Genomic DNA, 15,369 nt, shown 5'->3' with positions numbered 1-15,369 from the left:
AAAAACATCTCCCTTTGAAGATTTTTCAAAGATTCACTATGTGAAGGTTTAGATACATAGGTGAAAGCTACGGTAGACAAGTAACTTTCGTTAAAATTTATGGAAGTCCACCAGATTTGACTATTTCAAAAATTTTCACATGTATGACGATACAAAGTCACATAACCACACTAAAATTGATTCTGAGTTCTGAATGAGTTTTCAAACATGTATTAGTATTATGACGATACAAAGTCACATATCCACACTTCAGTTTTATTTAAAACATACTTTAGCAAAAGAACTGGTATATTTATTAGTTTCTTATTTCTCAAGGTTTTTACATTCAAAAGCAAAACTACAGAAGAGCTGGGGTGCTACATATTCTCTCATATAGAGCGCTATGATAACTGCTTTTTTGCCATTCTTTACACAGTTTAGGTACACAAAGAACCACAAAACCGGTTACATATGATATCGATTTCAACTTCTGCATGAGTCATCCTCATCACCCATTCACCACGTTTCCACCTGAAAAATAACAAAATTGTTAGCAAAACCAGACAACAAACACTTGATTCTGGTATAAAATAGCATTATTTGGAAACTCATTCAATTCATGATGGACAGAAGCCACCGTGATTTTAGTTTTAAAGTGGTTTTTGAAAGAGTTTCCAAACATGCACATTATGTATAAAGTATCATTGTATTTGTATGCATCACCGTTGGGGTGGAGGACTTGGCCAGTTATGTAGGAGGAGCACTGGTTGCAGGCAAGAAACACATAGGAGGGGGCAACCTCAACAGGCTGGCCAGCTCTTTTCATTGGCACATCAGCACCAAATTGAGCAGTTTCTTCCTCCTTGAAAGAGGCTGGTATCAATGGAGTCCATATGGGTCCAGGTGCAACCCCATTCACTCTTATTCCCTTGCTCACAAGCTGAAGGGAAAGGCCCCTGGTAAAGGCCACAATGGCACCCTTGGTGGCAGTGTAGTCCAGTAATGTAGGGTGTCCCTTGTATGCATTCACTGATGTTGTGTTGATAATGCTGCTTCCTTCCTTCATATGCTTCAGGGCATGCCTATACAAATATACAAGTTAGTTAAACTTAAAAATCATACAAGACAAAATGAAGTAAACTCTTTTCATAGATTGAGTTGAAGGTTAGTATATGCTTGATTTAGTTTATTTTAACCCCGCTAGTGAATGATAAATATCTATGTTGTTTCAACTTTTAGTTGAATCCATTTTGATTTTACCTGGTCAGGAAGAAATATGAGAAGATGTTAGTTCTGAACACCCTCTCAAGTCTTGGCTCATCAATCTCCTCCACTGAACCACACTCATACTGCTCAGCTGCATTGTTGACCAGAATATCTATGCGGCCATAAGCATTCACTGCCTCATCCACCACTCTCTTGCAGTTCTCATCAAAACCAAGGTCAGCTGGTATAGCCAGTGGATCTTTAGCATCTGCAGTCTTAGCCCTTTTTATCATTTCAATAGTGTCCCTCGCATCCTTGTCCTCTTGTCCCTTCACATAGGTGAAAATCACAGTTGCACCCTCTAATGCAAATAAATTGCACACTGCTCTTCCAATTCCAGAGTCACCACCAGTGATTAATGCTATCTTCCCCTGAAAATTAACCCACAATATAGAACTTACGAAATTGAGGGAGTGGAAAGAAATAATTTTAAATAATGCAAGCAGTTAATGTAGAAATTTGGTCATGTATAGAGAAAGGGTGTTATTATATATATGTACTTGAAGTTTATTTGATGGTTTATACTCTGGGCTGGTGAATTGGGGTGTTGGATTCAAGGCATGTTCTTTGCCAGGTTGTGTCTCTTGCTTCTGAGGGGGGAATTTCTGTCCACCAGAAGCCATGCTCACCAAAATGCTTTTTGGAAATCTCCTGAGGCTGAAAATGTGGTTTCTGCTGTGGATGTTGAAGTGAATGCAAGATATGGAGGATGCTTTTTAAGATGTTGTGTGGGGTAAAGATATAGTAGTGGGGCACATTGCTGATAGTTGTGTGTGTATGATGATGATTGCATCCAGATACACATGTTGTTTGTGAAGAAGTTGAACATGCCACGCGGTGATGAGTGGCAGAAGGAGGTGTTTGACGTGTCATATTCATCACATGCAGAGGACACATCTGTAGAAAAGGGCACATTGAATCAAAACAAGGATTGGTTTTGAGTGCAGCTTCCTTGTTGGTTTTGGACACGGTCATCATTTGGTACACTAATATGAAATTTACTCACTGTTTGTTTGTTTACAATGGATTATAACTCTCCTAAAAGCTATCTTCCATAGGATAGGAGGATATATTCTGCTATAGTATTCAAGGATGAGGAAAGTACTCAATTAAATACTAGTCATTAGTTTTTAGGGTATTTGGATGACTTGTCACAGATAATATAGGTACATTCCCATGCTGATAAGGGTATATTCAAAGCTTGCATACCTATGAGATTGATCCACTTATACTACACATGATGACAGATAGGCGTATTAATTTCTATACTAGAGAGATGACATGTGTTATTTAGGACATTCCTGCCATCAGCCATTTGGTGTAGGATAGAATTTTCCAGTCACAGAATCTAACTTGTTATAATCTAGAAAACACTTCAAACTAGCAACCTTGTTCTCTTATTTAATTCAAAATGTTTCTTTGCTGTGTTATCTGGTTACTTGCATGCATGTCAACCACGTGGAAGATGAACTTTATACCTGTCATTACTCTAGGAACCCATTTTTGTTTATCCCTTGTTATCAAGTCTAATTCATTAAAAACGTGTGGTGGTTTGCCATTACGACTCACATTAAGCTCACCATGGCATCCTTCAAACTTGGTTTCTTCCTTCTTGCATGTGTCTTTGCTTTCCTCTTTCTTTCTACTCCAACTCAGTGCAAAGGTACTTTATCTTCCAAAACTCTCCTTAGTCTCAGTTACTTGAATCATATTACATAATATAGTTGCTTCTTGTGTTGGTTTCAGTAGTTAATATACTATTATTAATGATGTTACACATGTGCTTCATTGATAGATGAGGTGGATAGTGTATACAAGGGAATCAATAGCTTCAGGCAGACTAAGAACCTTTCACCCCTGAACCGTGTTCCCAAGGCATATTGTTTAGCAGATGAGATAGCAGAAGAAATGGAAGACATACCATGTGAACAAGTGAGTCAATACTACCCTGGTGGGAGCATGCAAATCCCAAAATTGCAGAAGCACATTGATAAATGTGACATCAACATCACCACCACAAGTGATGGGGTCATTCTCCCAGTTTGTGTGGCCAAATTGGAACCCACTGTTGTGCTTTCCAACTACACTCATTCTGATGTGTATGCTAAGTATCTTAACAATTCCAAGTACACAGGTGCAGGGCTTGGCTCAGAGGATGATTGGATGGTGCTTGTTCTCACTACCAACACACCCACTGGAACTTTCGCTGCTGATGCATCTACTTTGCATGCTGGGGTTGAGTTTTTGCTCTTGGCTTTGTTGGTTCTGCTGATTAACTACTTATATTGAGCACTTTCTTTCTTCCTCCCTTTTGTGAAAATGTAATGTAGTGTGGACTTAATTAGGAACTAAATTGTGTCTGGTGTTATTTATATATCTAACCCTTGTACTATAATCAGTGTGATTCATTTCTATTGTACTGCATTTACACATTTACATAGCTTGAGGTGAGTGTGATAAAAGGGAAAAGCAATAGAAATGGGAAGAGAGTATAATAAAAGTGAGGTGAAAAGTTACCACTCAAATATTACACCTTTAAACCATATAACTTGAACAATATATCTTTACTCACTAAACCCTAATCGATGTGAGTGCATGTTTGAAAATTCTTATGATTCCAAAGATAGAATCAACTTCTTCTATGAAGAAGCTTTAATGAGTAGCTTTTAGAAAAAAGTTCCTGTGATAGGCTGCTGGATTTCGACTTTCATATGAGTAGATTAGTTTCTGCGTCTCAGGATTGATGATTGAATCAAGAAGAAACTTATCTGAGTAGCTTTGGACTTTTAACTCTTCTGTGAGTAGCATAGCTTTTGCGGCTCAGAATTGATTCTTGAAAAAGCTGCTGACCAAACATCTAATGAAACTTCAAACTGCTGGATTCTGTTATTTAGCAGTGATTTGATTGAAGAAATAATAATTATAAACATATAGCATGGGTGTATGCACTCAAACTCGCTTTTCCCAGGAAAAAACTCGTTATTGATCACATGCTAAGTAATCTCTGTTGAAAGGACAGAGAATTCAATTGCTAGAAGGATAGAATTACCTATCTGTTGTGCAAGCGGTCAGGAGAGGAGGGTACTGCTCTTTTACTTGTTGTGTAATAGCTTCTATCAGTTTCACTGGTAAAGCTTTTCCTCCATACTGGAGGCATGAGTTTGTGTACATGTTCCACTTTTCCTAACCTAGCACCCAATACTTCATGGTTCAAAACCAAAATGCTTAATAATATCAGGAAGACACACCCCATTTGAGACCTTGAAACTGTCATCACTTCACCACAATTGTCAAATATCATTTAGAAATCTCTTCTGGCTTCTCTGAACTAAGAAATGAAGAAAGGAAAGATCAAGAACAGGTGTGGGAGTGGCTCATACCAGAAATAATCAAACCAGACAACACATGATATCACTTATAAGAATGTGTCTAAGATCAGTGCTTTTGAGTTTGTGCATTGATGGTGAAGTGTATATATACCAAACTTTTCCTATATAGTGTAATCATGTCAATTAACGAACTCTTAATATATACAGTAGTTTCAAAATCAGCCTAACCTTAGTTTATTATAGCACTGCAATTTCAAACTCAGCCTAACCTGGTTTATCATAGCACCACAATTTCAGTATCAGGGCTTGACTCTTCCTTTACACTATTTTACTTTGTCTGTTTTTGATCTTTAAAGTCAATGCTTTTTTCAAGGGCTATTATGCCTTCTTGACAACTTGTTCAATTATGGAATATTCATATCTTCACACTATAAATGTCTCGAAACAAAGCTAATTGTCTACAACTATGAGCATCATTCCAATTAATTAATCATTGTAAAACCAGTGTGTTGGTCGGTTCCTATTAGGTTTTCAAAGGTTTGGTATTGTGTCTAGTTTCTAACATTAGTTGGCACCGCTTGAAAATAAAATTAGGTAGTGGACAATTACCAAATTGTGTGTAATACTAAGCACTTAAGACTTCTTTGAGGTCTTAAGTTCTGAATTTTACACCAAAAAAATAGAAGCTGAGGTTAACAGTCATGACAAATTAGTCAAAGAAAATAAAACATTCTGGACAAAATCGCCAGGCACACGTATTATACACATGTGATGTTAACAAATGGTTTTTGTTATGAAAACCACCGGTTATTCGCCTCTATATTGCCATAAATGAATGAATACACAATGGTTTTATATCTGTGAATTACAATTCAGCTACAAATTGTATTAATAGAAACCTAAAGGGCCAAAAAGCTATTTCTTCCTTACATATATATTTCATTCACACTGTCCACTTTCCTCTTAAACTGATACTGTGAAGAGATACATCTTTAATACAACGGCTAGAGCCAGCTGCAACAGAAAAATGGCAGCAACAATCAAGAACCACCTTTCACCTGCTGACATGATATGTGCCCGGAGGTTAAGCCCTACAAATGTTGCTGACATGAGTCCCGCCACACCTGCAATCACCCATCTAAATATCTCCAGTGGCACAACGGACATACACTGTTGCAAACAAAGGGTTTCACTTGAGGATTCAGTACTGCGATAATGTCAAATTTCATTGTTGAAGTTAAAATAAGACGGAGAAATTGAAGTGCAGAAGCTTACCATTGCTGGAATAAACACAAACAAGGAATATCCATATAGACAGAATAGTTGGACAAGGCTTGCTGGTGCAGAGAAGTATTTGAGGATTACATACAGACAAAGAGGAACAACGGTAACATAGCCATAAAACAGACCAGCAGACCAAGTCACTAGGTTTATGTCATAGTTCCATTCCTTGTCCTTCAGTTTGTGAGCTAGATATGTCACGAATGTGCCAATGGATGCTGCTACAAATATTAAGGTAGTGCAAATCCAGAATGGTCCATACCTACGTACATTTACAGTAAACTCAAAATTACATTCTGCCACACAGCTAAACCACATAAAGTTCGCTTTTTAGTAAGGCATAACGGTAAAACATGTGTCCTCCAAAGTTTGAAGTGGCATACATCCTCATCTTGGAACACCAGTATGGCAGTATTTATATAGAGGATATAAGCCACTAAAGAAAGAAAAAATAACACCAGACATGGAATCAAATTGACGCCGGAGCAGCAAAGCAGGACAAAAACTAAAATAATGTAGTGGCCATTAGATGATTTAGTTGTACTTTTCATGGTGATTGTATTTGGCAATTTTATGAAAACTATTGCCAATTATCCACAGTATTTAAAAAAAATCGTTGTTTCCAGTGTATAAACCAAGGGATTGTAAGTCATCTCCAAGAATGATGGCATGGAACTTCCTTATTCATTTCGATCTTTGACCTACACCAATTAGAGCCCAGTTTGTCCACCTCTGATGTGGATGGACCACTTTTTCCAGCTTGACAACATGGATGCAGGAGTTAATCCCATATCCGCAGGGTGTGAAAAACTTAACTCACATTCTGACATAGTGTCTCTCTCTGTTAATAGTCAACCTTTTAGGAGTGGTCTACCTACATCCCAAATGAGTATTACTGACTATATTAAGTTCAGTTGTCCAGATAATGGTGATGAACTAGATAGGCCTACTACTTACACAAAGTCATCTTATTCAGATTCAGTTGGTAAACATAACAACTAACATGTTTATTAGTTATATGGGGAAAGAACAATAGTTAACTTGTGGCATAAACATGCTGTTTAATCTACTTGTTTCAGAGATATACTTCAAAAGTCAGTGTTCACAATGAGAATATGTAGCATAGAACTCCCCCCCCCCCCCAACAACACACACAAACCCAAAATTTTGAATGTAATATAGTTCTTCATTACTGTCTTATACCTTACTTTGGCTCATAGATATTAGCAATTTAGCATAACAAACAGATACAGAAATTTAGTAGCATCTTTGCTTCATATTATAATTATATTAACTATGATACATGTCATAATTGGAAAATGTCAGAACTGAGGACACCACAATCTAGCTTCATCTTGTCTTCATAAAAAAAACATATTAACTATATACAGATCATTTGTAGTTTGTTTGAGAAAGTAAACTTACAAGTCAGGGTTGGTTGCAGTTTTTTCATTAAAAGTTCCTCTAAATGGAAATAGTGAGTCTTTAATCCTCTCAAGAACATCTGAACTGTCGATGTCAAAGTAAGGTTTGTAAGCAGCAACCGTAAAAGTATGAAGCCAACCACCCTGCTGTTGGGGTTCATCAGAACCAGATACAGGTTTTGAAAATGAATCTGCGTAATATGAATGAAACAATTTGACAAAAACAAGTCAGACAAATCCCAAGAAAATTAATTGCAAATCATAATAACTCAAACACAAAATTGTCACAGGCACAGAAGGTAATGTCGTCACAAGTAGTAAGCATCAACCATACACAAGAGTAATAAAATATGAGCATAGAAGATTGGATCAAACAAAACGTGAGAAAAAATAACAGCCAGTTTTAGGACTGGTCTTGGCTCAAAGTCAGCAGTAGCAGTTACCTTGCCAGTACAGCAAGATTTTAAGCAAGGATAGACAAGTCAACTAATTTTGGTGATCATCATTATTAAGGATAAATCAGTCCATGAAATTCAAACCTAGATTCAGGGAATGTCAGTACAACAAAATTCTAAAATCAGTTGAATTTTTTATGATGTATCTCCTTTACCACATTGTTATATAATATATTGTTGATTGTTCAGCTAAACTCTTCAGGCTTATCATCTATTACCCACTAAGACGATTAATTGCACGGTGGCTGCCCACAGCAGTCAAAGCACATTCCCACCCAAACACTCAAACCAAACCTCATAATTGAGACGTGACGAAAAGACTGGCCAAATGCGTCTATAGAGTAAAGCAACATAACAGGAAAACCAAAGAGAACAGATTTTAACAAGCACATAGCAATAGAAATGAAAATCATCTTGAAGCTTCTAATCTACCTATCTCGGAATATATTCAACAAAAAATTAAAATCCACCAGACATTCGTTGTCATTAACATAATAACAGCCTGTGCTTATACAAATGCACGGAACAACAACGACCTTGAAAGCAAACATTATCAAAACTAAAACGGAAAAGAAAAAAGTGAGAACAATGTGGAATGGCACAAACCATCAGCATCACGAGGAGGCCTGGAGCCACCGGTAATCTTGCCCTGTGTTTCAGATGGAGGAAATGTCTTAAGATTTGAATCTACAAACCAAAACAAGCCATAATCAGATGAAGTATATTACAAAAATCAGCACAAAACCGAAGATCGAAGAATGATCCAGGCTAGCAACAACAAACAGGTTCAAATGAAGCCACACGGTGCAAAATCAAGTGATGCGAACTTAATTAGCAACAAAAATGCACAGAAATTGAGAATCGGGGAAGTTTCGAGGTGAAATTTGAAGCTGATCTATTCAATTAAATCGATTAGCATAACGAATTGAGAATGCAAACTGACCTGTGAACTTGACGGTGACCGGAGGTGGATCTGGAACGGCCTGCGAGAAAACGAGAGTGAGAGAGATGTGAAACGAAAATTGAAGATAATGGAATCGAATCGAATCGAAGAATGGAATTGAATACTCACAGGTACAGATCCTTGAAGCTGTTGGTTATCGATCGAAGTGTATTTACCAGACATCATCTTTCTCTCGTTCCTTCTGCTTCTGCTTCTTCTTCTTCTTCGTCCCTTTTTCTTTCTCTTACAACCAGATCTCTCTCTCTCTCTCTCTCTCTCTCTCTCTCTCTATTTTCTCTCTCTTTCTCGCGCGGAAAGAAGCAACTATTCACTGTTCTTCACATTACACGAGTTGGATCTATTTACTATGATGCAAGCAACGGGCCCAGCCCACTATCTTATTTCTCAATTTTCGTCTGATAAATCTTTTTTTTTTACCAAAACAAATTTCATATATATTTTTCATAATTTAGTTAGCATAGTACAATTTGAATAAAGTATAAAATAACCAAGCGTGTAAAGATCCACCTTATTATAAAGTGGTCCAATTTTGGACAATGTGTTTTAACCACGGTTAAGTTGAATGAGTTTCGATTCAAAATTACACATATATTCACCATCGATGCGAGCTTCACTTTTTCACCAATGTTGCCTTCAAGTTTGGCGGTAGCTCCACGATGGTGTCAGGTGTATGAGAGATATGTGGACTAAGACTGGCGTTAGCTATCAAGATTGTCTTCATCATTTTGAGGGCATGTGCGCGCTCCATGTATGAAAAAAAAGGGGGAGAAAGAAAGATGAGAAGGGAGACTGAGGGGAGATGGTTTCAAAGTGTAGCTAGTTGTGGCCGAGCGAAGTGATGCGCATATAAATTGCATGATTTATAATTAATTTTTATTTTTTAATGTTAAAATCATCTAATGTTTTTTACGCCTACAAATCTACAATTAATTTTGTTATTTTCCGTTTCAATTATTCTAAATGAAATTCATAAGTAAATACATTTAATAAGTTTTTTTTTAACAGACATTTAATAGATCTATTTGTTTGGATTTAAATATTTTTCAAACTATTTTCCAATGTAAAGAAAAAAAATTCAAACCAATTAGTGTGGTCATGAGTTATTGGCCCATGATGAGAAAGTCTCGTGGTTGAGAGACTTTTTTTTAAGTTTAATACGCCTTATATTAATCAGTAAGAGATGAGTCTAAGAAGTTCTGTTCTTGAAGGATGCGTTAGGTATTGTGTAGTCTTTTTGCTTTTGCCTTGTAATTTTCCGATGTATAAAAAAAATAAGACTTACTCAATATCGGTTGGGGCATCATTCCACCAAATTTTAGAACGATATTTGCAAGGAACGATATTAAATCCAATGGTTAAGATACTTTGATTGGAATTGACAAAATAAATTGAGATTAATGGATATGTACCGTCAGTGTAAAAAAGTTTTACTTACACTGACGTCCAATCACATTATATATGCACATAGGATTAAGTGGTTATGAATCTTTTTAATTTTAATTAGTAAATTAATAAATTGTTGATGTGGCGGAAATCAATTGGGTGCATCTGGAAAAAAAAAATTACACGGTTAGTGCACCCACCATTTTTTCAAATAAATTTGTTTGACAAGATTTAAAAAATTAATACTTCTTAGCCAGTCCCCTACCGCTTAGTGCGCTGACCGTGGGGCGAGGGATTAGTCTTACGACTGTCGGCTGTGGAGATACCTTGGTTATGACAAAAAAAATTAATACTCCTTAAATTGCCCCATGGAAAGTTGTGAATCTTTTGATGGCAAAAGATGAAATCTCTCCTAAGAGAATCAAAGTTATAATAAGAATAATGTTTTGTTTACTTATCATTTCGACCAAATCTCATCTCATATAAATAATAAAAGAAATGAGTGATATGGTATGTGATGTGATAAAAAATGCAGAAAGAGATAGGAAGAGAAATGTGTGAAAATTAGATGAAAGAGAAAGTGAGGTTTGTATAAATTATTACTCTATAATAATTAACTCTAAGATTTTATATTCTTTCAAAAAAAAACTCTAAGATTTTATATTTTAATTTTTAACTATGATTTATCACACACTAGATCCTGACGCAAAACATATATATAAATAATAACGTGATCAATAATTGCTTATAAAAAACGTGATCAATAATTACTCTTATTTTATAAGATTTACCGATGCTTACATGTCCTCCAAAAATTGATCCATATACCTTCTCCTCCTCAATTTATATATCTCAACCTTTATCACTTGAATTATCCTTAAGGGATGAAATCATTTTTTCTTTAAAATTGAATAATTTTTTCAGCGTAATTAAGATAGTATATTGACCCTTCAAAAAAAAAGGATATTACATTGGGTGCCTTAAAAAAAATTGGGTATTGGCCACCAATCACCAAGTTTTTAAATAAATTTAACATTTTTTTATTTAGAAGATGATGTTATATTTATATTTTCTGATTTTTTAGTAATTTAATAGTTAATAGTTAAATAATTTCATACTTTTGAAAATAATTAAATTTTCATTTAATAGTTAAATTTTTATTTAGTAGTTATTAATGACATTAGAATAATTAACAAAAGTCAATTGTATTTTTTTTTCAAAAATAACTACTGTATTAATTTGACATTTAATGATATTTTTTTTGTTAAAAAGACATTTAATGATTTTTAATGACATTAAAATAATTAATAAAAGTCAATCGTGATTTTTCTACCTGTAAGATATATGCTGACAAAGTTTTATTTTTTATGATTTGGTTATTTTTTATATTACAAAATAACAAAATGAATGTAATATTTTATGTTTAAAATGACATCAAATATGTCATTAAAAAATTCATATCAAATAGTTTTAAATGATTGATTGTGAAATTAACTCAAAAATTTGTATTTTATGTTTTCATATATACATCATCTATTTATTCTTTAATAAAGCACAGGAAAAGAAGAAAATATTTAAAGAAAAATTCATCTATTTATTTTTTAAATATTATATTTTTAATTGCATCTTTGTGCGTTACCTTTTTTGTGTCTATCATGCAAAACAATCACTCAATACTAGCTATCATGTCCAAGGAAAACCCTTTTGTCTCAAAATCAGAGGAAAAAATGGCTTCCAAATCCTCTGCTTCTCAATCTCATTCCTCTTCAAAGGAAAAGCGTTTTCTTATTTGTCTCTTGCTTCTTGTCTCTCTATCCCTCTTTCTCTTCATGGTTATGGAGAAGCAGAAAATAGTTCCTGTTACCACCACAACAAGTATGGTTCAAGTTGATGATGATGATCACAAAAGACCACCTTGGTTTGATGTTATAGCCAAAGATATCAGCAACAAAAACAACATCAAGATTGGTCTCGTCAATGTCAACAGAGAATTCAATGGTAACGTATATGAACAACTAGATTCACTTCATCACTCAAAAGTTGAGACTTTTTCTATCAATTTTGACCATGTTGATGAGAATTTGAAATGGGAGGATTTTTTTCCTGAATGGATTGATGAAGATGAGAAATGGGGTAAACCCCAATGCCCAAACATGCCAATGCCAGTGCTGAAGAATTATCAGGATCTTGATGTTATGTTGGCTACTGTTCCATGTGGGACTAATGAGGGGGCAGGGGAGAAAGCAGGGGTTAGGGACTTGTTTAGGTTGCAGGTGAATTTGGTGGTGGCTAATTTGGCAGTGGAAAGTGGTTGGGTCACCACATTGGAGAGTGATCACAAGAATGTGTATGTTGTGTTTGTGGGATCTTGTGGTCCCATGCTGGAGATTTTCAAATGTGATGAACTATTGATGCATCAAGGGGAATATTGGGTGTACAAGCCTGATTTGAAGAGGTTGAAGCAGAATATGCTTATGCCTGTTGGTTCTTGCCAGCTTGCTACTAGTTATGCAGAAACAGGTACACTTCAGTTAGAATTTATTTTGGATTGTTAAAATTGACAGTTTCTATTGAAAATGGAGTATACATTTATATTAGGACTAGAATCCTTTCCTTATCTCACTTGCACTATTATAGTTAAGAAATAACAAATTAAATTACACAGTATCTGAGTAAGTAATTACAAATTAAGAAGATGATTTGAGGTGCTTCTGAGTGAAAATTTGATGCAATCAAATTTCCTCAGATTGATGAGACTAGTTTTCTGTTACAGTGAGAATTTGATGCAATTAAATCTTCTCTAATTGTAAACACTAGTTGTATAATATATGCTCAGTATATTGTGAAAAATCAAGAATGAATTATTTTTGCTAAAACTTTGATTGGTAACTAAGGAAGGTTATATCCTTGACTATTCTTAATTTTCAAATCCATACACATTCTCTTTTCAAAAATCTCTTCATCAGCTATCAAACTGTGATGTTGGGTTTGGCTTTTGATGCTCTCAAATATGAAAGTGCTTGCTCGAGTAATTGAATATTTGATAGCAATTGCGACAACAATGTAAAGGGTTTTGGAGGCTATGCAACAACATGACAATAATTGCGGTTACATTAACTCATATTTATCTTTAATTCTGAAATAGTCATAATCGCAATTTAAAACCAAGATTTTTACACACTTAAGAATGTGTATATTTTGGAAAATAGAGATATAGAAAGAAAAATAGAAAATGAGAGATATAATTAGAGATACGACGAAAATAGAAGAAATCAAAGTATAACCTAATTGTAAAAATTAGGGTGTGAAAAAATTAGTTATCTCAGCTGTGCTATTTGGTACGGAAGAATTATGTATGATCGAAATGCCAGAAACAAATGTTGAAAAATTTATTTTCCTACACCAAATATGTGTCAATTCATGAGACACCATATATAGGGGTTGAAACATTGGAAACCAGGTACCACTTCTTGTCTTTGGTGTTTCACCCTTTAGTAAATACTAAGTATTTCCCATATTGTAATAAGCTCATTAGTTTGCAATGGTAGTATCAACATAATTGAAGCTACAATTATCACAACAAAAGTCTTATCTCATTAAATGAGGTCCGTTATGTGAATCATACTACACGATTAAACTCGAAAGCTAAATTATGAGGGATATTATTCATAACGAATGTAATTTTTATTTTTATTATATGTTGTTAGATAAATTTATGGGAGTTGTTTGCAGGTAAAGAGCTATGGAGACCTCCAACAATGAATCAGGATAGCACCATGCATGTTCCAAAGTTAGCCTATGTGACTGTCCTTCACTCTTCAGAAGCTTATGTTTGTGGTGCAATAGCTCTTGCTCAAAGCATCCTTCAAACCAATAGAAACATTGCTCAAACCATAGACCTAGTCCTGCTAGCTGATACATCAATTGGTCCAAAATCCACTAGAGGACTAAAAGCTGCAGGGTGGAAGATCAAGCGCATCCAACGTATCCTTAGCCCCTTTGCCAAAAAAAGTGCTTATAACCGGTGGAACTATAGCAAGCTAAGAATGTGGCAACTTACCATGTATGACAAAATCATCTTCATAGATTCTGACTTGTTAATCTTGAATAACATTGACCATTTCTTTGCTTACCCTCAACTATCAGCTGCACCTAATGAGCTCTCAATATTCAACTCCGGGTTGATGATAGTTGAGCCATCTGAGTGCATGTTCGAGTACATGATGAAGAAAACTTCCAAGGTGAGTAAGAAAAATAAAAGATCAAGAGACTATAGAAAATGAGATAATTCTATTACTTTGCTATACATATGCCACAGGATAAGGCTTGGTTGCGGTCAATTTTTGGTGCAGTCATTGCAGTTAAGGATCTTGACCGTAGGATGAAATAGATCACATACAAAACATGCTATCAGAATCTATGTTGTCAGGTTTTCATCTAATTGCTGAGATCGTTTAATTGCAGTGATTGTACAAAAAGTTGACCGTACAACATTCATTTCCCATGCTACATGAGTACTTTTTCCCATGTACTCAACCCTGCAATAATCTTTATTTTTTAATTACTACTAACTTTATTTGTATCAGGTGCAACCATACAATGGGGGTGATCAAGGTTTTCTGAATGAGATCTTCACATGGTGGCACAGGTTGCCATCGAAGCTAAATCTCCTAAAGACTTTTAAAAGGCAGGGAGAAAATGAAACGCATGAGGTCCCAAAGAATGTGTATGCAATACATTACTTGGGTTTGAAGCCTTGGATGTGTTATAGAGATTATGATTGTAATTGGGACATGCAAGACCGTCAATTGTTTGCAAGTGACTCAGCTCATGAAAGGTGGTGGCAGGTTTATGACAACATGCCAAAAGAGTTGCAATCTTATTGTGCACTTACAAAGCCAATGAATGAAAGACTTTTGAAGATGAGAAAAATAGCAAGAAATGCCAGTTTTGTTGATGGGCATTGGATGATTGAGGTTAAGGATCCTAGAAAAGATGAAATATTATTTTGATTATATTAGTTTATTGTGTGGGTCCGGAATTTTTTATGCCCAAATTACCTTGTAGATTAAGCATGAAAGTTATCTAGTTTATTATCTACCGGATAAATACAAATATCAAAAAAAATGTTATATTAGGAAGTCAGTCTGTAAGTAAATTATTTATTAAAAGTGATAACATTATAAATATAATTTAATTTATATATATATATATATATATATATATATATATATATATATATATTAAAGCCCCTTAAACTGAAAGATCATAAGGGAGAGAGTATAAAA

At 34.9% G+C, this 15,369-nt stretch overlaps 4 protein-coding genes across 4 annotated transcripts; 2 read left to right on the top strand and 2 right to left on the bottom strand.

Moving 5' to 3' along the window:
* Window positions 1-61: 61 nt before the first annotated feature.
* Window positions 62-2,374, bottom strand: LOC130731199 (NADPH-dependent aldehyde reductase 1, chloroplastic-like). The gene is made up of 4 exons (XM_057583416.1): window positions 1,746-2,374; window positions 1,240-1,616; window positions 703-1,061; window positions 62-510 (listed from the first exon to the last, which is right to left on the bottom strand). Exons 1-4 carry the CDS (start codon window positions 1,866-1,868, stop codon window positions 488-490), a joined length of 882 nt encoding a protein of 293 aa, XP_057439399.1. The 5' UTR covers window positions 1,869-2,374; the 3' UTR covers window positions 62-487.
* A 403-nt stretch (window positions 2,375-2,777) lies between these two features.
* Window positions 2,778-3,663, top strand: LOC130731201 (uncharacterized GPI-anchored protein At5g19250-like). Its single transcript, XM_057583419.1, has 2 exons — window positions 2,778-2,908; window positions 3,041-3,663. Exons 1-2 carry the CDS (start codon window positions 2,827-2,829, stop codon window positions 3,532-3,534), a joined length of 576 nt encoding a protein of 191 aa, XP_057439402.1. The 5' UTR covers window positions 2,778-2,826; the 3' UTR covers window positions 3,535-3,663.
* A 1,620-nt stretch (window positions 3,664-5,283) lies between these two features.
* Window positions 5,284-9,019, bottom strand: LOC130731200 (uncharacterized). The gene is made up of 6 exons (XM_057583418.1): window positions 8,807-9,019; window positions 8,678-8,717; window positions 8,341-8,421; window positions 7,281-7,470; window positions 5,850-6,117; window positions 5,284-5,744 (listed from the first exon to the last, which is right to left on the bottom strand). The coding sequence occupies exons 1-6, from the start codon at window positions 8,861-8,863 to the stop codon at window positions 5,538-5,540; spliced, it is 843 nt and encodes a 280-aa protein (XP_057439401.1). The 5' UTR covers window positions 8,864-9,019; the 3' UTR covers window positions 5,284-5,537.
* A 335-nt stretch (window positions 9,020-9,354) lies between these two features.
* Window positions 9,355-15,093, top strand: LOC130726795 (putative UDP-glucuronate:xylan alpha-glucuronosyltransferase 4). The gene is made up of 5 exons (XM_057578102.1): window positions 9,355-9,366; window positions 9,715-9,752; window positions 11,835-12,601; window positions 13,814-14,322; window positions 14,668-15,093. Exons 1-5 carry the CDS (start codon window positions 9,355-9,357, stop codon window positions 15,091-15,093), a joined length of 1,752 nt encoding a protein of 583 aa, XP_057434085.1.
* Window positions 15,094-15,369: the final 276 nt, after the last annotated feature.

Source organism: Lotus japonicus, chromosome 1 (genome assembly GCF_012489685.1).
Source record: "Lotus japonicus ecotype B-129 chromosome 1, LjGifu_v1.2".
NCBI classification, from domain to species: domain Eukaryota; kingdom Viridiplantae; phylum Streptophyta; class Magnoliopsida; order Fabales; family Fabaceae; genus Lotus; species Lotus japonicus.
The sequence above is the reverse complement of the archived record's forward strand: the minus strand, read 5'-3'. Positions and strand labels throughout refer to the sequence as shown.

What these genes read in the sequence shown, in the direction of transcription:
- LOC130731199 (XM_057583416.1), bottom strand. Translation starts at nt 1,868, where the DNA reads ATGGCTTCTGGTGGACAGAAATTCCCCCCTCAGAAGCAAGAGACACAA. An exon ending in AACCATCAAATAAACTTCAA is followed by an intron (nt 1,617 to 1,745) that starts GTACATATATAT and finishes GTTAATTTTCAG; the next exon opens with GGGAAGATAGCATTAATCAC. An exon ending in CCAAGTCCTCCACCCCAACG is followed by an intron (nt 511 to 702) that starts GTGATGCATACA and finishes GTTATTTTTCAG; the next exon opens with GTGGAAACGTGGTGAATGGG.
- LOC130731201 (XM_057583419.1), top strand. Translation starts at nt 2,827, where the DNA reads ATGGCATCCTTCAAACTTGGTTTCTTCCTTCTTGCATGTGTCTTTGCT. An exon ending in TACTCCAACTCAGTGCAAAG is followed by an intron (nt 2,909 to 3,040) that starts GTACTTTATCTT and finishes CTTCATTGATAG; the next exon opens with ATGAGGTGGATAGTGTATAC.
- LOC130731200 (XM_057583418.1), bottom strand. Translation starts at nt 8,863, where the DNA reads ATGATGTCTGGTAAATACACTTCGATCGATAACCAACAGCTTCAAGGA. An exon ending in GGTCACCGTCAAGTTCACAG is followed by an intron (nt 8,422 to 8,677) that starts GTCAGTTTGCAT and finishes TTTGGTTTGTAG; the next exon opens with ATTCAAATCTTAAGACATTT. An exon ending in GCCTCCTCGTGATGCTGATG is followed by an intron (nt 7,471 to 8,340) that starts GTTTGTGCCATT and finishes CATATTACGCAG; the next exon opens with ATTCATTTTCAAAACCTGTA.
- LOC130726795 (XM_057578102.1), top strand. An exon ending in AAATATTTTTCAAACTATTT is followed by an intron (nt 9,753 to 11,834) that starts TCCAATGTAAAG and finishes CTCTGCTTCTCA; the next exon opens with ATCTCATTCCTCTTCAAAGG. An exon ending in TGATGAAGAAAACTTCCAAG is followed by an intron (nt 14,323 to 14,667) that starts GTGAGTAAGAAA and finishes TATTTGTATCAG; the next exon opens with GTGCAACCATACAATGGGGG.